Source organism: Dermacentor andersoni, chromosome 1, assembly GCF_023375885.2.
Source record: "Dermacentor andersoni chromosome 1, qqDerAnde1_hic_scaffold, whole genome shotgun sequence".
Lineage (NCBI taxonomy): Eukaryota > Metazoa > Arthropoda > Arachnida > Ixodida > Ixodidae > Dermacentor > Dermacentor andersoni.
Window position 1 is genome coordinate 105769607 of NC_092814.1, and position 24224 is coordinate 105793830.

Genomic DNA, 24224 nt, shown 5'->3' on the forward strand with positions numbered 1-24224 from the left:
GTGAACGCAATCCACACGCGGCGTAGGTACACTACTTGGCGGGCCGACTGCACACTCGCCAACGTCGCTAAGGTTAGTTTCGTAAAACGTAAAAACAACGTGCTCCCTAAGGTCCCGAATTTGTATGGGAGACTAAACATTGCGGCACTTTCTCACTTAGGGCGCTGGAGTGGCGATGATGATGATTTATTGGCATCCCCTTTGAAAAGGGGCAGGGACAAATCGTCCCCTAGCCTGCTTGAGTTGCTCAGGTATGCCATCAATGCTTTTTCCTTCTAGAATTGTTGTACACCTCTTTGATCTCTACCTACATTGTACCGCTGCCTATGCCTGTAATAGATCCGGTCGTATCCAGTCTCCTCCCTGCTTTTTTTCCACCAATACTCTAAATGCCTTTTGCTTATCTCGACTGCTAACCGGTTAGTACTTCAGCGCCTACTTTGAATCCAAGCGCTTCTGGAAGTTGTATGTTACGTACTGGCCTTGCGGGGTGAATCCCTTCGCATTCAGTTAGGATATGGTGGCTAGCCACCATAGTTAGGATGTGCTGAGTCGTCTCCAGATTTTTTGTTGCAGCATACACACGCCTCATCTAATTGCAAATATTTGCTCCAGTATGTTTTTGTCCTTAGACAACCCGCTCTGGCATCAAGTAGCAGGGCACACCCCTTCGTACTATCATATAGATTTTACCTTCTAATTTTTTTTTTCTCATTCTTGTAGATCTCCGTGGTCTTTTTCATTTCCATTCTTTGCATCCAATTCGCTGTCTCTGTTTCTCTCACTTTCTTTCTGATTACTCCTGATTGTCTATCTACATTATCCTGTACTTAGTTGTCAACTTTTTTGACCTCTTCCTCCATTCTGTGTCCACGCTTTTTAGGTACAGATAGTTGTGCACTTTGGCCGCCCATTTATTTTGATCCATGTTCCCAAGTATTTCTTCAAAACTAATTTTAGTCTGTGCTTCCCTTGGCTTCAAAAGAGGCCAAACCCCTGTCCGCTTGCAGTGCCTCATTTGTGGCTTTGCCTTGGGCTCCCAAAGCCAACAAGCCCACCGATCTTTGGTCAACTTCCAATCTCGACAATACGTCCAATTTTAGGCACAGAATAGCATTTGCCAATGGCAGCACTGGCACCATGACTCCTTTCTAGATTCCACGCACCACGTCAAATTTATTGTGGCCCCAAAGTGCCCTATGTTTCATTATTGCTGCATTCTGCTTCCCTTTTATTTTCAGATTATAGAGCTTTAGAATAAGGGAAACTTTTGGGGCCCCAAAAAGCTTTTCGGGTGTTAGTGTTGGGACACACAGGTGTGAAGAGTTTAATTGGGCTTTGCGTTTGCAAATAGCTGGATGGATGGATGGATACTACGAGCGTCCCCTTTGGAATGAGGTGGTGGGTTGCGCCACCAAGCTCTTATACCAAACTTTCTGAACCCCTAATGGGAACTTTACTTTTGTGTGCCTCCATTTTTTGTTGTTTGCCTACTTTGCTTCCACCAATCTTCAAATCACCTCTTACTAATCTCTATTGCAGACATGTTTATTTTCCCCCTGCTCTAGGTGAACCCAAGGGCTTCAATGAGGCCAGAGGTGCTTAAAATGATCGCTGGGCAGATATCTTCACATTCCAATAAAACATGCTCCATTGTTTCCCTAGCTTTACCACAGCTAGCACATGGTTCTTCTTCCTTGTTGTATTTTGCTTTATAAGTGCATGGTCTAGGGCATCCCGATCTTGCTTCGGAAAGTAATGAGCTTCCCTTTGAGTTATCATAAATTGTTTGTTTCCTGATTTCGCTTTTTCCTCTTAAGTAGCTACTAATGGCAGGTTTCTTTTCCATCGTTGCCACCCATGAGAATATTTCAGCCTCTATGACTTCCCGCTTGATGTTCTTTGATGCCACGTTGCTCAACAAACCGGTCGCATACTTGCTGGTAAGCTTCCTAGTTGTTCTCCTCCACTGTGAATAAATGTTTTTCCTGTACAAATATCTGAACACTTTCCCAGCCCATTTACTTTCCTCCATATTCCTCAGTCGTTCTTAATAATCAATTTTACTCTGAGCTTCCCTCACTTCAAAACTTGTCTAGCCCATATCACCCTGCACAGCTTCATTTGTAGTCTTCCTGTGAACGCTCAATGCGAGGCGTCCACTGACCTTTGGTTGCCATCGAGTCCATATTGTACCCCTGACTTCAAGCGAACAACTGCATTTCCAAAAGTAAGTCCTGGAACCACTACACCAGCAACCGTCTTGTGCTTGCAACGCCACTACATCAAAGAAAAGCTGTTAGAAATATTAAAATACAACATACCATTCTATGATAAGAAGAGTAATTTTGACTTTTGTGTTTTCACATTTAGTTACAATGTAGAGGTTGTTCTATTAGCAGCAAGCGCATTGTTGCGCTTAGTTTTCAGCAATCAACTTTACATGCCTTCACCAGCCAAGTTAGGCCGTGTTAATTTTCATTACACACGTTAGTTGAAAGAAAGTGATAACCGCAGTCCCTTCTCCTAGCTTACGAACTTCAAGCATTACCTCGAACCGGGCCCAGTTTGGTGCTCGGTTAGAGCCACTGCTTCGATGGGTGCTGCCATGTTTGTTGATGCGAAGCTTTTGGGGCAGCTTTTACTACTGCGCATGTGCTACATGCGAAGTGCGTTCGGGTTTTGCGTCGGGCACGCTATTTCACTGATTTAGCGGGAGCCTCAAAAGCTTTCCATCAACAAACACGACGGCACCCATAGAAGCGACAGCTCTAGAACTGCGAATACAAGCTCATAGCAAAGTGCCTGTGTATGCAACTCGCTCCAGGGCTCAACAGTGTTTTGAGTCCATACCAGGCATGTTGTGTCCAGGGTGTTCCACTCACCTTCATGGCTTAGCACTAAGGGACTTTCTCCTGTGGTCTAATCCCAGGAAACTTCCAGGTATTCTCTGCTCCTTCGATCGGGACAAGGCTTTTGATATCATTAGCCATAGGTACCTGTTCTCGGTTTTGGAAGAGGCTGGCTTTAGCATGGGTTTTCGGCAGATAGTCCAAGCTTTGTATTCTCCACAGACTTCTGCTCTTCTCATACAGGATCGCATCTCGGAGGCATTCATTGTCGGACGTGGTGTACGGCAGGGGGATCCTCTCTCGCCTGCCCTCTACGTACTCGCTTTTGAACCGCCTCTGCAGAGGTTGTCCTGTGACAGTAAAATTGGCAGGTTCCTACTCCCACCAGGTTCCCCTCCAGTTGCACTTTTCGTCTATACAGACGACTTCTCTATTGTCTTCCCAGACAAGGCATCAGCTTGCACTGTCTTGGATGTCATGGACGGTTACTGCAAGGCGAGTGGTGCAAGGTTGAATAGGTCGAAAAGTGCAGCCATGTACTTAAATTCCACTCCATCCAGTCCACAGCCCGTTCATGGTCCACCCGTGAAAACGCAGTTGCTAATTTTAGGTTTCCATCCAATTCGATCCAGCCAGTCTCTCCTGAAAATTGGCAGCAAGCTAAGGAAAAGCTTGAAACCATGATTCAGAAATTCAGCGGGTGTCGTGTCCATTGACAGCGCGAGCAACAATTCTTAGCTCACTTCTGTTTTCCTTTCTCCCACACGTAGCATGTGTCTCCTGTTCCAAATAGAACCAAGCTTATCTTGGAGAGAGTTTTCTTTAGTTGTCTTTGCGAAGGGACAACTGGTTATGTAGCTCAGCAGGTGCTTATGTTGCCCAAGGATAAGGGAGGACTCGGAATTCCCAAACTGGGCATCGTGGCTACCGCACTACACATGTCAACCCAGGTCACCCTTAACTTGGATATGCTCCTGACTCAAAGCTTTACTTCCTTTTTTCTTAGTACTCGACTCCATTTGTTTTTGCAAAGCACATTTTCTCACTGTGTGCCTCGCTCAGGGTCCCCATCCGCCATTTATGCAGCTGTTGCCAATTCTCTGGTACGCCTCCGCAAGGTTCACCCCGGCATCAATGAAGTTTCAACTCCAATCTAAGAACTAGTCAATATCCTCACCACAGGCCTCCCCCCGCATTGCCAAAGGTACGATCTGTCCTTCCACAGGCCAAGCTGGAACCTCATTACGGTTAGCTTCCTCGATGCCAGGCGAGCTACGTTCATGTACCACCTGGCACAGGGGTGTTCGCCGATGAGTTACAGGTGCTTCACAGCCATCCCGGTTCGTGGAGTGTGCCCTTTTTGTGGCGGTCATGAGCATACGGTTCATATCTTATTGCAGCATTTGCTTCCCGCAGCTCTTCTTCAACAAGATTGCCAGTCTTTTTAGTCTCTCGGGTGTTCCATATCAGACTGTTTGTTTCTTGCACCCATTGCCTAAGCAGGCGATCAACCAGTTCGTGCTTCTTCTTGTGAAGTGCTCATACCAAGTTTGGTTAGCACGCTGTAATGCATTTTTCGGGGGGCGGGCACCGGGCCTTCACGAAGTGCTTGCGAAAGCACGGAAGGTCTGGTTCCATCATACCTGGAAGCGGCATCACTTAGGCGGGAAGTTTCTCGGAGTGTGAGCTCGCCCTGCTATGATTTTTGACGGGTCAGGTGGAAAGCTCTTCATTAAGTTATGATGCATGCGTCTAAGGTCGTTCAACTTCGCTCTGTGCGCCAGTCAATCCACGGGGTCTTGTTTGGCTCAGTGGAACCCAGAGCCAGAACTGGTCGTGGGGCACCCTCGTGCGGTCGCGCTGCCCCGCAGATGGCTTTGGTAGTCTCTATGGTTGTTTGCTTTGATCTCTTTTGTGTTAAGGCAATCCGAGGGTCTGCCGGGCTCAGTTGCGCTGCGCCACAGCAGCCCCCTTGTCCAGGAAGGACCGTTGGCCCAAACCAAAGCCTCCGGCCCAGTCAACCCGGGTAGAGAAAGGAGTGTTCAGGTCAATGTATTGAATGATGCTGGCTTGATGAGTACAGGTCAGCTCTGAGACGTGGCACCTCCAAGTGCCACGTCCACGGCATCTCCATGTCCACGGGACAACGGCAACGACAATGTGCGAAGTTCATCCTATCCTTGTCACCTTTGCCTTTGTAGATGAGGTTCATTTTGCTATAACGCCATCCAACTCGAATATTTTTTTGTTTTAATCACTTGTTCAATGGCATTCGTAAGCAGTGCCTTGCTCTTTAGACTGAGGTTTTTGTTTAACTGTATTTGGATTTCATCGGGTCCTGCGGCGGTGTTATTAGGAAAATTTTCTTCTGCTTTTTACCAGTAAAAGTTTTTTAGGGTAAATTTGATCTCTCAGGCTTCTCTGTTGATGCTGGATCTGTTTGGGTCTTAACTATGCTTTCTTTTGTGCCTGAGTTAGCCCTAACAGTGTCTGTGATGTACCACAGCACATCGGCTCCTTTGAATATGTTATCGTCTTCATCCCTTATACATAGCCATCTGCAAATTTTCAGTTGGAACTCCAAGTGCTCTTACATGGTTCCAGAATTTTTCTGGCGCACCTTTGTCTCTTTTGCAAATGTCATGCACTCAACGTTCACTTGTGTGTTTAATTCTTTCTTGCACGGGCTCATTTGCCTCCTATTTCTTTCCTCGGTATTTTTTCCATCTAAGGAGTACCTCTTCTTCATGTAATGACAACTTTTTAACTTTTCAATGATCCCTACACACCTGCTTACGCTCTTCTATAGTTTGCTTTATTTCTTTGTTCCACCACTTACATGGTTTCCTCTTCCCAATCCAACAGATTTTTTTTTTTTCTATAGTCTGTCTTATTTCCTTCTGCATAACGTCCTTCTGCATAACCAGTTCCTTATATTCCCAGACTGTTGTAGGAAATGCCTCCATTTCTTCTCTATGTTTTTTGCAAACTCTGGTATTTGCTTTTCATTCATTTTTAGAAATTCTGATGCTATTTATATTTTGTGCTAGTATCTCTCCCAAATTTTAAGGTTAAACATTCATGATCGCTATCCAGGCTATCTTTTCCGTGTTCATCTATCATACTAAGGTGTAATCGATACATCTTTTCGATACATCTTTTTTAATCGATACAATGTTACATCTTTTGCGTGTTAACCCCCAAAAATCTTGGAATATTCTAAATGTAAAAAATTGCTCTTCTAATATGTCTTTAAACAATCCTGATGGGTCACATATTTCTCATGAGGAACGCTCAGGTGTAATGAATGTGTACTTCACGTCAGTTCTTACTCACGAGCCAAATGGTGGTGCACCTGTAGTACCGAGATCGGGATTTACCCTAATGCCCCCTGTCACTGTTACTTCTAATGGTATATTTAATCTAATTAACAAACTTAAAATATTATGGGCTCCCAGACCTAACAATATTCCTGCAAAAATTTTATAGGCTACTAATACCGTCTGTAGTCGCATCCTACAGGTAATATTCATGCAGTCTCTCTCTGAGGGCTCGGTTCCAAAAGACTGGCTCACTGCGAAAGTTGTACCAGTGTTCAAGACCGGAAATCAATGCAGTCCTTCCAACTATCGCCACATTTCACTAACTAGTATAGCCTGCAAGCTTCTGGAGCACATCATATATGCACACACAGCACAACACCTCAGTGATAACTCATTCTTTTTTTATCCAAAACAACATGGTTTTCGCCCTGGGTTATCCTATGAAATGCAGCTTTTTGAATTTACTACTCACCTTTATCTTAGATTCTTTGTTTCAGAATGACGTCAATTACATCAATTTCTCAAAAGCATTTGATCGCGTCGCTCACAAAAGACTAATCAATAAACTAGGTGTACTCAGTCTCCACCCATTAATCTTATCATGGATAAACTGCTTCTTCACAGATCGAGTGCAGTTTATTGTTATAGGAGATCAGCATTTTTCAACAACAAAAGTAACATCTGGTGTCCCCCAAGGCTCGGTTCTTGGCCCACTTCTTTTCTTAATATTCATCAATGACTTACCTAATGAAATTTCATCTACAATCCATCTATTTGCTGACGACTGCATACTTTACCGCCGCATCAACAACCACCAAGATCACGTACATCTGCAGAATGACTTAAACCTAATTGAAAACTGGTGCTCAAAGTGGATGATGAAGCTTAATGTTTCGAAATGTAAACTTATGCACGTGTCTCGAAAACGCTTTAACTCCATTTATACATACTCGTTGCACTCGACACCAGTTTCACAAGTACAGGAATATCGGTACCTTGGCGTCTTAATTACTACAAAACTAACCTGGGCAGAACACATAAAGGTTGCAGCAGACGCATCGAGGTCACTGGGTTTCATCCGAAGAAATCTATCTTTGTCACCACCCTCTGTTAGAAAACTGGCCTACGAAACTTATGTACGCACAAAGCTTGAATGTGCTGTGTGCATTTGGAACCCTCATCATATTTACCTCAGTAACACCATAGAAGCAGTCCAAAACCACGCAGCACAATTTATATGTTCTAATTATGACTACAAGCCCAGCATCTGTGAAATAAATAACTCCCAGAGTCTCTTTTCTTTAGCATAGTGATGCCAAATTGCCCTACTCTGTTTATTTCACATACTATACTACACATTTCCACATTTACATGGAACACTCCACACTTCTCATCGCCTTTTCAATTCATTGAGTGTCCAGCATCTTCACGGCTCTACTAATGCCTTTAACAACTCGTTCTTGCCTACTGCTATAGCAGAATGGAATAAACTTCCCGAATTGATTGTCCTCGAACGTGATCATGTAAAATTTCGTGATTTAATATCCACACAACCTATGTAATCCTCGTATTAACTACAGTTAACCTTTGTTTTTGTTCATTTCAATCATGCTTTGTTTTTCAATTTTTCTCCTCTGTACCAAGCGTTCTCTAATTGTATTTCACTCCACCGCGTGTATGCTGTGCAATGTCCTTTTTCTAGTATGTCTTAATGATCCTTGTTTGACCATGTGTATCCTATTATTTCTTCATTCAATGATTACTCACATTTTCCCCACTTTGTATTACTGAACAATTTTTGTGTATTCTGTAAATATACTGCCCCCTTTGCCCTTTGCTTTGTTGTCTTCTTCCGCGGCTGGCACGTCAGTGGTAGCCCCTTCGTGACCATCACTGACATTTAGCCCCTGCTTTCCGGCGTGGTGGTTTCAGCTTCCTCACCTGCTCTCGCTTCGTTGCCAGCGCCGTTTACCGTGCTTTCTTCAGAGTGTTCACCATAGCTTTGCAGAATGGTGCCCCTCAGCTTCATCTCTACATTGGTTAGCTTTTCTTCTACTTCTGTTTGCTCTTTAGTTCCTTTTCTAGCTTTCCTTCCCCTTAGTTAGCTTTTCCTTCTCCTGCTCTATACGATCTAGCCGCGACCCAAGCACACATATCCTACAGATAAAAGCTGCTTTGTTTCCTTCGCATACTGACTCAAACTGCCTTTCTTCCAACGTTTAGGAGCGCTTGCACTCAGAACAACACACATGTGGGTTCCTCCCAGCACCAATCATCGTCTTGTACTAACAAGGCACAGTACAAAGTAACCCTAATTGTTAAAAAAAAAATACAATTATTCATTACCTACTTATAGCTAAGCAAAAACCCTTAGAACCTGAAAAGCATGAAAAATAATTTATAAAAATTGCTCAGCTAACCTAACTGATTGAGCAGACAACGACCGTCATCTGTAGTAAAAAATCAGTAGTAGCTGAGGCTCTTAACGCTCATAACACTCATAATGCTTTAGAGTGCTTGTATACATAATTTATTACCACAATCCCAATTAGCCACCCACTTTGAACTTTGCCTAGACAAAACCCATTACCTCAGCCTTAGTGTCACCAAACAGAAAGAAACTGCCTCGTTTAGTTCCCTGAAAACGCAAGGCAATCCAAATATAGGTATCACGGGGGGTTATTTGTAAAGTTTGTAAATAAGCCAGAAATGCTAAAACTTTGCGGCACATTGCATTTAAGCTGCGCCCATTTCTTTTAAGTATAGAGTTTGCGAAACAGCACCTTGATACTTTCGAATGCTTGCTTAAGATTTTGAAAACAATTTACGTATTTTTTTTGCAAAAACTATGTTTACGAACACACATATAACATCACATGTAAACTTGGCGTAGTGATCCCCCTATTTTCGCAAAATTTGACCTCGCTTGCAATTGCAATTATGGCATGGCTGCAATAAGCTTTATGCTGCTTGTAAAACACACTGATAACACTCCGGACCACTTGCATACGTAATCTACTGTAAGAAGGCACATTTAACCCACCTATATTTGTAATGCTGCCTACACATTACCCATACCATGCCTCTAATTTTCTTCAAATATGAACAAGGTGCTTTGTTTGGTTCACCAAAGGCACTGGAGAAACAAACTGTGAGCATCGTATGACGAACAAAAATGGGGGATAAAACGAGGGTTCAGTAATTATTTACATTACATTTAAAGCAAGTAAAGGAAAATTTCACCACACCCATTACACTAAGAATTGTCCCTATTTTCATGGAACTTGAAGTTTGTACCTCATGCAGTTGTGTCAGGAGTCTGGGAAACATTTTGAATAAAGGAAATACGACACCTTGAAATGCTTGAACAAGTAACTTTCTACAAAGGTTGCAATGAAGCTACACATATTAAACATTTATTGCTTGTCACTCAGAACATGTTTCCTGCTTCAATGAAATATAAACTATGCCCGGCATAGTTTGCTGAGGAAGCCGGGAAAAGCAACTAAATGCCTTGTAGAATGCATAGAAGTTGTGATAAAACAGGTATGTGGTAAATATGTTCAAAGCATATAAGTAACCTACACAGTTCAAACTTTCGGTATATATCACCCAAGAAGTTGCCCCTATTTCCTCAAAATTTGAAATCTCTTATGTTTATGTTACATCTCATGTCTATGAACTTATGTTTCTGCCAGGGAATGTGTGCTAGTGAAACTCTTATGTTCAAAGAGCCTAAATATAAAATGGACAGATAATGTCAGAAGTGACACATGCTGATATAAAAATTTTAAGGCAGTATTGTTATGGTATTGTAAAGGCTCTGCACATTCGACAATGCTATTTATTTTCTCAACATAGGAAACACAAAAAAGTCAGTTTCACCTGAAAGGCATTGATTGCGATAGCAAATTAGTATACAGCTATATGAAGTAAGGATAGTAGTTTCATTGGCTGTATAAACTCGTAAACATTCGCTTAGTAACTAAATTAACAAGCATGGTACCACACACACACAGGCAAACAGAAACACACCTCACTTGATGAGCGTGAACACTCACTATCAAAACTCTGGTATGAGGAAGAGCGGCAGCAGCAGCGAGCAAATTGACCTTCAGGCTGCCTCTCACTTCAACACAAACTAAGCGGCGATAAAGCGTACACGAAGCTATGAGCCCTCGGCGCACCTATAGTCGGGTACAACTTAAGAAGGTAGGAGAAGCCCCGCCCAGCAGCCAAATGCCTCAGTGACTAAAGAAACAATACCGCTGATGCGGCTTGGCCCAGTTCAAAACACGGGCTGCGATATTCTGCATCGGCAGGATCACCGGTTGTCCAGCTCATGACATCAGTCTAGAGTGTGCGACCATTGGTGGAGCCTTGTGTGCATCCGCCTTTGAGAACCAAATGCCGCTGCCTTCTAAAGTTGTACCGAACTATAGACTTTGTACTCATTGCAGATCGCTTTCAAAACTTGCACGGCTGCACTCAGTCACGCGATTCACAACCGCTGCTCAAGTAGAACTCCCTCCCCTCACCCCCCATGGTGCCTTGTGCATTGTGGAAAATGGCTTGCTTCCTCCACGCCTTCCTCCCTTGTACGCAAGATCAAACCCCGATCCTTGGCTTACCCTTGCCCACTTTCACTCGCACCTACAGCATACGGCACGCAGCCACGGTGTTATCACACTTAGAAATTATACGGAACATCACGCCGACACCGACAGCAGAAGTGCATCTGGAGTGCCCATATAATTGCTATCGCAATAAAAACAAAAACATGACACAAAAAAGCTCAAGGCCGCACAGTACAATTACCAGAAAAATGATTGGTCACCAACATGCCCAACTGTCAACATTCCTGAAGGTCGTTTTCACCAACATATTTAGGATAAATGGTGATTGCACAATGAAATTTGACAGCCTCTGGACACATATACATATTCAATAGTTTCGGTATTTCAAAATCCAATAATTTCATGCAGTAAGGCACGTCATTGTTGTGTGGCTGATTATAACACTTTATTCAGACTCCCCCCGTCACACTTAAGTGAAATATAGCAAGCTAATTTTGTGCTTTCAAATTTGATTAAGCAATCCCAAAAAAATTGGGCATTATTCCAGAAGTGCAACATGAAATTTGTTATGGTGTGAACTGCCAAACAGCAGTTTCTCCGAAATGCCAACATGTAAGGCACACCCCGTTCGTCGTCTACTACAGCTCTTCGAGGCGAGGCATGATAGACAATCCTCACTGGACAAACAGGGAATACATAATCAAGAAAAGAGTTACGCGGCTAATGCATTCAGAAAGAAAATTTGGCCTCAGCTGTTGTTTTGTTGGAATTTCCAGTGTGCAGTTGAAAGTGCCCGCTTTCAAAAGTGGGGAAGCAAATGGCATGCTTTGCCCCTCCACTTCCAACAGTATGTGTGCGTGTGTGTGTGTGTATGAGGGGGGGGGGGCAAGCGTCCCCCCTGCCCCCTCAGTACATACGCCTAGAATTTGACCCGCCAGATAATTCGATTTATTTTGTCGGTCCCGTCAGGGTCGAACTAATGGTTGACTGTACAATGTTCCCATGCCACATTATTGGCTATAACAGTTAAATCTGACTATTGGGAGTATGTGCAGAAAAAAAAAAGAATGCAAAGTCCTGGAAAAAAAAGAAAGAAAAGCAAGCCGCTGCACCCACCTGCCTTGCCGCGCATGCAGCACGGCACGAATTCGCCATATCACCAGGCTCGCCACCTCTCTCCTGCCACCCCTCCTATACTCAAATCGACTGCACAGACGTCGGAGGGGTGGAAGGGAGATGAGTGACAGATGCAAGAGGCTGGCGGATGCATGAGGCATTGCGATGAAGCTGTGCCATGTGGGGTGTGCAGCAAAACAGCGGGTGTGGCGAAGGTGTGCGGCACGCAGGCATTGTAATAAACTGTTTATTTAGCGGTACACAAATAAAAGTTTACGATGCCATGGCTGCTCATTGTTACATATGAAAAATTGCTAAATGTGGTATTGTTATAAGAGGGTTTGACATGTAATCAAAAGCTTTCAGCCAAGTTCTCCAGCGGATGGTAACATTATAAACAAAATGAGGCTAGGAAAATATATGGATAAAGGTACTGAAAGTCCAATATAGACACCAACATCGAAATATGCATTTATAAGCACAATAAAGGTGCCACTAAAATGTTTATAGACCCATAGTTCGTCCTTACATGTTAAATAGGCATGATAATGGCATAAGGAAAAAATGGGCACTTTAGCTACAGTTCTGGTCTCTACTAATCACATTAACATGAACTGTCATCCCAAGATGGTTTCTGCTGGAATTGCTTATGTTTCATTAGCTAATTAGACAATTTATTAATTCTTGGTCTACTGATACAAGTTTGAATGCCGAATTGCTCTTTACATCCAGAAACATCGTATTCAATAGCTTCCAACCTGCTTTATTTTTTTGTTTATATTCCCATTATACAGTAAACCCTCAGTTATACGAACGTCAGTTTAATGAATATTTCAGAATAACAAACTTTTCGAAAATCCCCGGCAGTTTTGCCATGTATTTTATGCAAAAATCTTTCAGCTGAACGAACTTGATCAGTGGACATGGAATAGCTGATGCCCGCAGCCCATAAATCGCTCCTCCAATGGCGGCTATGTCCAGTGTGACAGTGAGCTCATTATCTGTGCTGAACTATGAGATCTGGAAATTGTTTCCAGTGTTCGTCATGAAGAAGAGTGCGACAAGGAAGATGCAATGTCAGAGGCAGATTCAAATTCTGTAATTCTAGCCGAGGCTGTAGCACGACTTGGAAAGCTGCCAGAATGTGTCTCAGCAACAGGCTGTGCCAGAGGCAATGCACAAAAACATAGATTGTCTGGACAGCTTTGTTGATTCTTGTGCTTTAAGAGCCGTAGTGCATTTCACATGTTTGACCCGATGTCTTCTGTGCCCTATGCCCTTCCATGTTCTAGTGAATATTCAGTTTCGCGAACTTTTGTTTAAGTGAACTATTTCCTTGGGTCCCTTGAACTTCACTCAAGTGAGAGTGCACTGTGTGTGTGTTTGTGCATGTGCGTGCGCGTGTGTGTGTGTGTGTGCGCGCGCGTGTGCATGTGGGCGTGCACGCACCTGTGTACCTTAAATGCGCAGCAGCAGTGCTCTTAAAGGGGGTTTCAAACACCTGGGGGGGTATTCTGTAAGAGTCCACCTAGTGGACTGTCCATTTCGGCCGCTTCTGATTAGATGCAGCTATGCAAGCGGCCCCAGCCCCCCAATTAGCGGCCCCCCAATTAGCAGCGGCCAAAATGGACAGTCCCCTAGGTGGACTCCTACAGAATACCTCCCCTGATATTTGTCTAAATGGCTGACTTTACGACCACGTAAAAGCTACAAGGTGTCTGTGTAACAGAAAGCAGCCGCTTGATGCTGTTAGCATGATTGGTGTTTACTGGCATAGGGCTTAAGACAACACAATAAGTATAATTCATGTACTCAAAGGGGGTTTTAAACAACTTATTTGTCTAAATGGCAAACTTGGCGACCACATAAAAGTGACAAGGTGTGGGTGTAACTGTTGGTTGATGTTAAGAGGAACCAGCCGCTTGACACTGTAAGCATGAGAAGTGCTCACCTGCATAACGCTTGGGACAACGTAATAAGTATGACTGCTCTTACTCAAAGGGGGTTTCAAACTGACATGTCTAAATGGCTCACTTGGTGACCGCATAAAAGTGACAAGGCATTCGTGTAACTGTTGGCTGATGCTAAGAGGAAGCAGCCGCTTGACATTGTGAGCATGAGAGGAGCTCACTGGCATAGGGCTTAGGACAATTTTAAGTATGATTACCCTTAGCAGCAGCCAACAGTTACGCTGTCGCCTTGTCACATTCATGCAGTTGCCAAGTCAGCCATTTCGTACAGTTGTTTGAAACCTTCTTTAGAGTGCTGCTACCATACCCACGTGCCTCACAGGTGCGGGATCACTTTGGATTTTTTTCATAGTTCGTGCTACAAAAATCAAATGTGAAAAAAAAAAAAAATGAACAAATATGTAGCAGGCCGCAAACTGTTGCACATGATGTTTTTAAATGTGAAACAAAACTCAGCATTCAAACTTGTCATTAGATCAGTAATAATAAATTGACAAATTAATTTCAGCTACTCATTAGCTAAGTAAAAACGTAACAGAATTTACAGTGAAGAGACATATGCATTTTTGTTCCGCAGCTGAGAGAAAATGAATGCCCAGGCTATAGTCGCCGACCCATAATTCAGACACCGTTAATTTGGACATGCTTGATTATTCGCAGGACCACCGATAGCCTCATAGACTTAAATAAATATGACCGAAATTTCAGACACCTTACAGTGCGCCGTGCGATAATTCAGACTCCGACTGCACAACTGTGTACTAATTTGGCCACTGAGTCGAGCAGAAATTACGATATTTTCGTCTTGATACATCACTGGCATGGACATGGGTGCCTCCTCAAAACCTCTATTTGCAGTGACAGCGTGACAATGGTTGAGATGTGGGGCGCAATTTTGTAGTGATGCCTTCTGCTCGATTCTATGCCACTCTTATCATCCACTGTTCATGGCTGGTTTCTCTCACTGACGTGTGCAGAGCGTTGCTCTGACCACTGACCCTGTTGAATCACACATTTTGCACTGCGACTGGCTTGATCAGGCATTTAAGCCTGACGACTGCTATCAACAGAGATCTCAACAATATTGAGTAGCAACATATCTACTTGCGAACCAAGTTATCTGTCTACAGCACTTTGTTTCCGTCTAGATGTCTTGTTTTGTGAGCAGTGACTGGTAGAAGCCAGAGGGTGCAAGACATCCAGGCATACAAAGAGCTTTCATCAACGTGTGTCACACATACAAATGCACATAGCAATGTGCACAAAACATGCATTGTGCTGCACGCAACCACCAAAAGTTGCACAGTAACATTGGCTACCAGCATGCACTAATAGTGTGGTGGGTGCATGCATGTGCTCATTTCTGCCATTAGGTGGCTCAACAGCTTTATGAAATCTTGAATATGTGCACTCATGACTCCAGGAAATTACCAAAGAGTGCACATATTATTTCGATGTTTAGAAGTGAATTTCATACATAGTGAATTACTGGCATCTCAAAACACTTTTGCAAGCCTTTTTTGAGATTGGTGATATGAGCCAGGCTGTATTTTGAACTGCCAGGATTGTTTTAGCCGCTTTACATGTTCATTCACCGAAGCTATCAATGAGAAAGTTAATGTTGCAGAGCATAAATGAGCTTCTTGGCATCCAGTTCAACCACTGACAGTTGAAGCTACAAGCCCTGCTTAATGTCAGGGCCTTTTCCGTTTTTCTCTTGGTCTGCGCAATGAACACCAAGACAGATTTTGAGAGATTAAAGCTGCCCATGGCAAGTCTATGAAGCAGCACCTACTGACATCCTTTAATCCTTTGTAGGATCCCGGAGGGTCCAAGATGAGTCTGAGAAACAATGCCTTAATCAAAGGGCCCTTATGGTAACTTGCCTTTTAAAAGCTTCCACTTCACGTTCTAATTCATCCAAGTCTCCATTTTCCAAATCAATATCCTTTGGAAGGAACACTTCGTCTGCAATAATGTTAGACACAAAAGAATTACACACTGTGCCTATACTGCTGCTGCTGCTATTTGCAAAATCAGTGCCCCCTTTAACTCGTAACGTTATAGCATATCTAAAAGAGCTTGCTCTAATATAATGCCAATAGGTATCACAGGACAGACATGCACAAAAATAAACAAAGATTTGAGCACACAATTTCCATTTCTGTTCACAATGTAAAGGCACCACAAATACTCACTCAGCAAGTTATCAAATTTCAAGCAGAAATAAAGCAAAGAAATCAACAATAGATTGTTTGGTACTGACTGTGTTTGGCGTGTGCTTTTACAACCGCACCAAGGTATATACTTGTAGTATACTAACCTGGAGATGTGACATCGGTTGACGAGCTTTTTTTTTTCCTAGACTTCTTGCTTTTGGAAGCATTCTGGTTGCAAGAGGAAAGGCAAGATAACTGTAAAAATAATTTTCCACTAAGCAAGAGCAAAGAAGAAAACCTTACGCATATTTATGTTCACAAGACAGTATGCAAGTCTAGACTCCATATATCAATAAATGCCATGAAAGTGATGTCATTATTTAATGACACCAAAGCCCAATCAAAATCACTATAGATGCCATAAATAATACCCCACTTTTCATCACATATTATGAAATGGCTACATCTCTTTCAGGTGCCAATTATTTCTGCTGAATAAAATCTTACTTTCACCGCACTTCTTGCATCTTCAGAATCATAAAAAGTGTACAGCTGCAGAATAGATTAGGAATTTTCAATTCTTTAGTGAGTTTTGTCAAGTTTACAGAATGTGGACTTGATGCGAAAACTTGCTGCAAGAACATCAGATATGAGAATATCAACTATTTCATGTCTAGAGGGCTTGAAATGCACCTATCCAGCCACTTGAAAATTATGCCTGGTGTAACAGATCGTAAAAAAACAATGAACGAAGTGAACCCGTTACATATAATGACATACACTCACACTGAGCAAGAAGACTCAACCGTTTACCTTCCTGCTCATTGCTCATGTATGTTTACCTTCCTGCTCATGTATGTCACACATTTAAATACAATTAATTTCATCAATGCTTTTGCTGTTGATGCACTAATCTTGTCGTATACAATTACACGCACAATGCCTTAAAGGGATAGTGGAGTTCGGCGTTGTTTGTGCGGACGGCTGCATGCAAGGGTCGCGCGGGGTGGTCAAAAGAGACGCGTGGTTCGACACCAAGACGGCGGCGATTTATAGCCATCGGGGGTAGGGGACCCGCGGTCTATGAAGAGCGCGTAGGCGGGGTGACTGTGTGTCGGGCTTCTGCCAGTCGGTTCGCGGAAGCAGTGCCCTGGCCTTGAAGTAAACCCCTCGTTGCTGAACCGCACAATGCCGAGACATTCGTAAACTTTCTTCGGGGAAGTGTGTCTTTTGCGAGGTTGTGAGACAAAAGGGGACTCGTTGCACCGCAAAGGATTTGTGGCAACGGCCTGGACGTATTGGAACTCCCGATAGTGTCACCTTGGAGCCCCGTTGTGTGCACACAGCGCGCACCGCAGTGTGATTGGACGAACGATGGGGCGAGGGGGTTGCTGGGGATGCTTTTAGGTATGTGTGGGGCCGTTGGGGGAATTCGGTGGAGATTCGGCTGAGAAAGAAGACCAAAATTCTAACATGTTACTCGTAGTGATGTCCGTGTAAATACTTTCCTTTCTATCGCTTGCCTATTCTATGTTAATAAACAGTTAACCCCATTCCAATCAGCGTCACTGGCTTGCCCACTGTAATGTGACTTCGCGACATCCATAATATCTTCAAGTTTCCCTCACTGACATTGAGGCGAACATCAACTGGATATCAAAGTAGCAATGACTACAACCACCTAGTAACAAGTACAAGTTTCCAACTCTGCTTTGTCCTAATGACCAAAACCAGGGATAGAAGTGGCCAAGAGCATTTTAGAGCAGCTCTGGGAGCAGAAAATTTGCAAATTTAAAGCAGGTTTGGAGCAGGAATGAAACATTTTGTGACAGAAGATATGCATTTTGGAGCAGCTTGGTATAAAGTTCAATACAAGTGAAACACAGCATGATTAAGAAAAGGTGCTCTCTCTCTCTCTTTTTTCAGAACACTATTAAGTTACGTGCTGGCTTTGTGGCAACTAAATGTGGCCAAGAAATAATAAATAACAGACAGCACCCAATGCATCTTTAGAGGCATTGTCTATGCTAGTCATGGGTATTTATCTTTCTTTCGTTGCATACAACAAACTAATATTTAAGTTTAATTAGCAACGTAATTACCTTAATCAATAAGGTGTCAATGCAAAGGCTGTGGATGAGGTTGAAAAACGACCGTGTTTAAAGCAACTAGGAATGTACAAATATTTGAAATTTTCACATAATAAACCAAATAGTGTCCTATTCGAACCGAATAGTCACTATTCATAAACACAAATATGTGTTTAATAGTTATCAAAAATTTTAGAACATCAAATGTGCACAATAAAACATAAAATTAAAGCAAAAGTAGGATCAATTTCATCCCTTTGAGCATAGCAGAGGCACAAACCTTAATAAATTATGTAGTGAAGCGGGCTAAGTCACTCAAGGAGCCAGACTTAACCGGCTACACAGCAATCATTCGCATTCTCTGAAAAGTACCAAGTATGCTAACAAACTGCTTAATTGTTCTAAAGATTCATAATGTGCAGTGTAATGACAGAAGCTTGCTAAAGTTATGAATGCTCAAATGTGAACACCATTTATATTAATTGTAAGGGCGGCTGTTCATTATTGGAAGATTATTTGAAAAGTATTCACTATTTGATTCGCTTCTGGAACTATTCAATCTCAAAATTTTGCTATTTGCACACTTTTAGAAGCAACTTACCTTTGCAGTCCTTTTTTCTGCCAAGAAAAAGAAAGCTCACGAAACTTAAAAAATTCCATGCAACGTGTCTCAGTGCCAGCAATATCAGCGGTCTCATATATAAAACTCGTAATTTAGTATGTTGTGTATTTTATGCATGTGTAGACCAAGGTTTTGCATTTGTTAAAGCCGAAAGCTGCTGACACGTTGAGAAAAGAGCGTGACTGCTCATTGCCAGTGTGATAAGCTAGGCTCAAAATTGATGAGGTTTACATTCGAGACTGTTGCAATCTCTAGAGTGCAGATATTTTCAAAAATTTTGCTCACTTTCTTTTTCATCATAAGAAAGCCCACACAAAACCTAGGTTGCTTTAAACACTGTCATCAGTCATTTCTCGACATTCTTCACAACTTACTCTGACACCTTATCGATTAAGTGAGTTAATAACAATTAAGTAATTAAACTTACAAATTATTTTTGCACAATGAAAAAAAAAGATACTCATGATTAGTATGAACAGCCATCAACACAACTGAGTGCCATTAGCATAAGGCTTGCGAATATTTTTAAATTCTAGGCCACATCCAGTTGGGACAAGCGGTGTTATCTTAGCACAGAATAAATGTTAAAGTTTTTTATATCAGTTGCAAAGAAAATGCATTTTGATATTTTTGAAGAGAATCGCGTTGATTCTGTATACACTAGGGCTATACAGTCGCCATCCAATTTTTCACACAAGCTCAATTATGCTAACATGTTCGCGGCACATCCATGGGAGAACCAATGCATAAAGACAACAAATACTTTCTATGCCGAACGATAGCTTACTGAATTTTTTAAACTTGATCTGCGCAAGTGGCATTGTGAACATCGTTGCCACGAATGCAGTTCCTGTAGTTAAGATTTTTGCCAGCTTTTTAAGACCGCCGTTTGGCCACCAAGGTTTACTAAAACCACGAGTAAAAATGAAACTAGATTCCCAGCTTATGTCCTATTGAGGCAAAATTCTGATTTGGTGTGGTGTGGTGGTGCAGAAAATGGAGCAACTGGAATACAAATCTGAGCGATGATCACGTTTGCCACTAGAGATTTGTGGCCAAGAAGTTTCATAAGAGGAAACAGGTCATTTGTTGCCATGCCGCACTGTCATTCTGGTGACTGAATGTGGTAAGCGTGAAAAATAAATCTGGAACATAACAAGCGTACCGAGAGGTAAAATGCATCAGTGTACCTAAACTAATGAGCTAAGTGCTGAACAGACCATGCAATTTATTCACTCAGCTGACATTGCACCTTTTCTTATAAACATGCGTAATGCATTATATAGCACAAAGCAATTTTCATTTTGCTGTGGCCATGTTCCAATGCACCACTGAACACCCTCACTTCGAAGACTGTGACGCTCAAACAGGTTGCCTAGGCTTTTCCATGGCTAAACACTAGCCAATGCACGGTTGTGGATGTGTTGTTGCCACTGAACGCACACATACCACTCAATTTAGCGAATTCAATCAAAATTGGTGTTTTGGAGCAGGCTCACACAGCTCTAAGGTTTGGTGCAAGATGGTGCAATTGGCATGGCACTTCCATCCCTGATTACCTCCATTCCACTTGTGAATGCCACTATGCATAAGAGCTTAGCAGAGTGTGGGTGTAGGCCAGTTCGTGATTCATGATTTTGGGAAGCTTATTGCAAGCACAACACGAGACTTGAAGAAAGGGACAACACGAACCGCTCCATGATGTCCCTTTCAAGTCTTGCATTTTGCTTGGGGTAAACTAACCTCCCCCCCTCAAAAAAAAACCTTGAAGCTACCACCTGGACATCACTATGTGTGATCATTCCTGATGAACTAAGTTTTGAATATTTACTAAGTAACTTTAATCAGGGGGGTGCATTCTTTTAGGGTGCATTCTGCAATTGTGTGATTGAAGCCTGTCAGCGTTTAAGGCATGTCCATTTGGTGGAAGTCTCAAGACTGCCACCAGTTTCAAGATATTCATCCCCAAATCTATCATGAAACACAGTGGTGTTCTACATAGTTTTGTCCTGCAATGCAAAAGGGAGGCTTTTAAATATGAAGGGTGCATTCAATAAGATGCAAGTACACAGAAGCACCTATTTGCCTATGTCTACTAGTGCAAATAATGTGCTGCGAGGGAATAAAAAAAGAAGAAAACACGCGTTATCTCCACATCACTGTCTTCGAAAATACTGCACCATATTCATTAGAAAAGGTAGTATATTGTTTACAGACTACGCAATAGCTACAAATTAGGTAGCAGTGCTCATGATTCACCATAACAATTAATTGCTTAATTATTTCATCCATCTTGGCATTCAACTTTAGTAAGGGTATGAATACTGTAAGACAAATGACATCAACCCAATGACAGCAAGGGAAATAAGAAAATATTAAAGGCCTTCCTTTGCCCTTAAAAACTAAGCACTTGGTATCCTCTTCTTATCATATGTAAATCATCATGCATAGCAGATATAGTCTGTGGACCTGAGAGGTAAAGGCCAGCCAAACACCACTGCCTTAAAGGGACACTGAAGGCAAATACCAAGTCGACATGGACTGTTTAAATACCATTCCAGAAACCTTGCAACACTTGTTTTGTGCCAATAAAAGACTTAGTATACAAGAAAACAGCATCTGAAGGGTTTGAACACCTTTATCGCCATTCAAATCTCCCGCCACCCAACCGGGGAGTGGTAACATTGCATACGCCATCACCGCCCTTTGTTGCTGTCCGTGAGTAAAACGGCGCTCGACAGATGGTGGTATGGTTTTTCGCACAAAATGCAAAATGCAAATGCATGGCCATGGTGAAAGCGAGCCAAGACAGAACGGTGGATTCGTCACTACAGCTCGTCAGTACACATGAACTGTTCGGGCATTCCACAACATCACATGGAAGTGGAATTATCTGCTACTTGCATTTTGTGCAAGTTTTGCGAGCCAGCAAAACCCGCACAGCACTATGCGATAATGAAACTACTGAAACGCAAAAGCACAGGAGGTAGAGAGTTGAGTGAAAACGAAACCTTTTGACCACCCCCGTCTTTGTCCAAGGTAACATCAATGGGTTCTTTTTTCTAAAAATGAAATATAACTGAAGAAGTAGCATTTTGTCTTATAAATCAATACAATTATGTTTTTATAACGACTGGTTGAGCACTAGTGATAGAATTTATATGAGGAGTGCCTTTGTCATCGGGCAAGTACTTGAATGTCCCAGGGGAGTCTCTAATCGTGTCCTGCATATACCTCAATTTCTCGATTACTAAGGCTCTGTTTGCAATAATATTGATGCCTTAGAGATTCTCTAGCCCAAATCTATCAGTTTAGCTTGACTTAATATTTGCCTTTAGTGTCCCTTTAAAGGAATGATCCCTTAAAGGGATCATAAATTATATGCAGTTCTGCAGCACTGAGTGCATTCCATCTGCGCTTGAAAGAAATATGCTATGTAAATTGTGATACCCTGTTATTGTTGTTATGATGTATTATTTCCTGAATGCCTGCTGGCTTGCATGGGAAGCATGCAAGCTGAACGCATCCTGCATGATGGCGATGTGGCCATTTTAAAAAGTGCAGATGGAATGCCGCAGTGCTCACCGTGCATAACCTCATTGATAAAGCTGGTGGAACACAATTTGTAATATCTGCCATTTTTAACACAAAATTTCAGACTCCATGCTCTACAATGACATTATCTTGGGCAAGCAGGTGAGGTACCTGGCTTAACTTAAAATCTGTCAAGTGGGTTTACAAAGACGTCTAATAGACCCACAATTTTGTCTTCTGCAAGAGCATCTGGTCACTCGAAAGAGCTCTCACCTCATGATGCAAGAATATGGCAAAGATGGCACTTTACCACAGTAGCCACAGTGCCTCATTCCAAGGGTAGTAGCAACTAATGCTACCACAATGTAACAGCAGAACTGGTGATAATCATTGGAACAAAGAAGCCTGTATTCTTTGTATTTCTTTGTATTTTCAGGGCAAAGGTAACAGAAACAGCGTCCTAAATGGCTGACCTGTGTGCCGTTGAGATGGTGTGTAATGCATAGCTGTGTTTTGGCTTCCGTATGCTGATTTGCAGAGCAGCTTTGCTGATGGTTGCATGTTGCAGTTTCAGATATGCAGGCTTCCCGGTCCTGGGGCACTTTCTTTATCACATTATTTGAAGACAACGTAGATGACGTCACCGATAGCTCCACATCTCCTATGGTCATTTTTGACACAGTTTCTTTGCTCAGCAAGCTCCCAGTTTCTGTCATGACACACAGAATACATCATATGTCTCGTCAATGACGGTATACAAAGACAAACTGTCTGCTACTTCTAATTAAGGGGTCTGATATAGAATGAACACAGGAAATACACACAACAAAAAGCCAAATGTGAGCTAGATGAGATTCCATTGTAAGAATGACTAATGTAGAGCAGTAATATATTACTGCAGTGTGGGCAGTAATACTTCCGAACCATTTCTGCCAATCAGGTTAATACAATGTTTTTCTTTTCTTTTTACCTTGCCTGCTTAAAAAGATCATAGAGGTTATGTGAAACATTTATATTCCAATGCAAGTAAAATATCTAAGGAATTTACTAAAAGGTGAATTGACACTTGCAACCATACAGCTGTAACACAAATTCATACATTTTCCTTGGTAGCTTTGCATGCCTTTGTTTCAGCAGAGGCTAACTACCAACTTGCATTTCCAGCATGAGAAGGCAATGCTGCCATGTGCTCCTATGCACTCACCTGAAGGTAACGTTGGCCTGCCAATGATGAACACATTACCCGAAATTGATGTTGTGGGCACTCGGCTGCTAGACAATGTGTTTATGGCCACACTGGAGGTCACCCTGTTGCACAAGGACACTTCTGGCAGGGGACACTCCTCATTCAATTCTCGAATGCTGGCAATGCAGCTACTACCATTTGTGCTTGTCCCATTACTTTTAGGAAACTTGTTCAACCGGATTCCATTCTCTTTGCGGGCTTCATTGCGGTTCACCACTGCCTTCGGTGATGATAGTACCTGAAAAATATATTTTCGTTTACTAAACACCTTAAAAATGGATGTAATGTTCTTATAACTGGTCTACCAAGCACAATCACGAGGAACTAGGAAGTTTAGGGGGAATGCTGCAGGACAACAATAAAGGAGCACTAAAGGCGAATGTTCGAAGTGTAACATTTCGTTTCCACTCTCTTAACAGCGACTAATACAGATTATAGGGACTAAAGCAATACCCTGTAGCTGAATGGCATGTCATAGGCTAGGCAGACGCATAGGTGACCGGTCAGTCAAGCAACCAGAAGCCATAGCAACCATAAGACACTACACAGATAACCATATCGAAAGAATGTGAAATGTGAAACTGGCAGTGAATGGACATCCCAGCTTTGCATGTGAGAAGCAAACCACTTTGAAACCATACTAGTTCTAGCAGTCTTAAAACCCACAAAAAGTCCAGCCCTGCATATCTCCACACAAGTGGAAGCCAAGCTTGCCATACTTAAAGGGCCCCTCAC

At 42.4% G+C, this 24224-nt stretch overlaps 1 protein-coding gene across 2 annotated transcripts in view; it reads right to left on the minus strand.

Annotated features, from left to right (window-relative positions):
• Positions 1 to 24224, minus strand: part of LOC126545554 (uncharacterized) — a 143932-nt gene that overhangs the window by 15082 nt on the left and 104626 nt on the right. Inside the window, exons 15-18 of one of the 2 annotated variants that reach the window (XM_050193472.3) lie at positions 23448 to 23727; positions 22717 to 22952; positions 16162 to 16225; positions 15725 to 15806 (exon numbers count right to left, since the gene is read on the minus strand). In XM_050193472.3, the coding sequence (XP_050049429.1) occupies positions 15725 to 15806; positions 16162 to 16225; positions 22717 to 22952; positions 23448 to 23727 (662 nt within the window). Of the gene's footprint in view, positions 1 to 15724; positions 15807 to 16161; positions 16253 to 22716; positions 22953 to 23447; positions 23728 to 24224 lie in introns of both variants that reach the window. The other variant, XM_050193471.3, reaches the window with a different exon arrangement.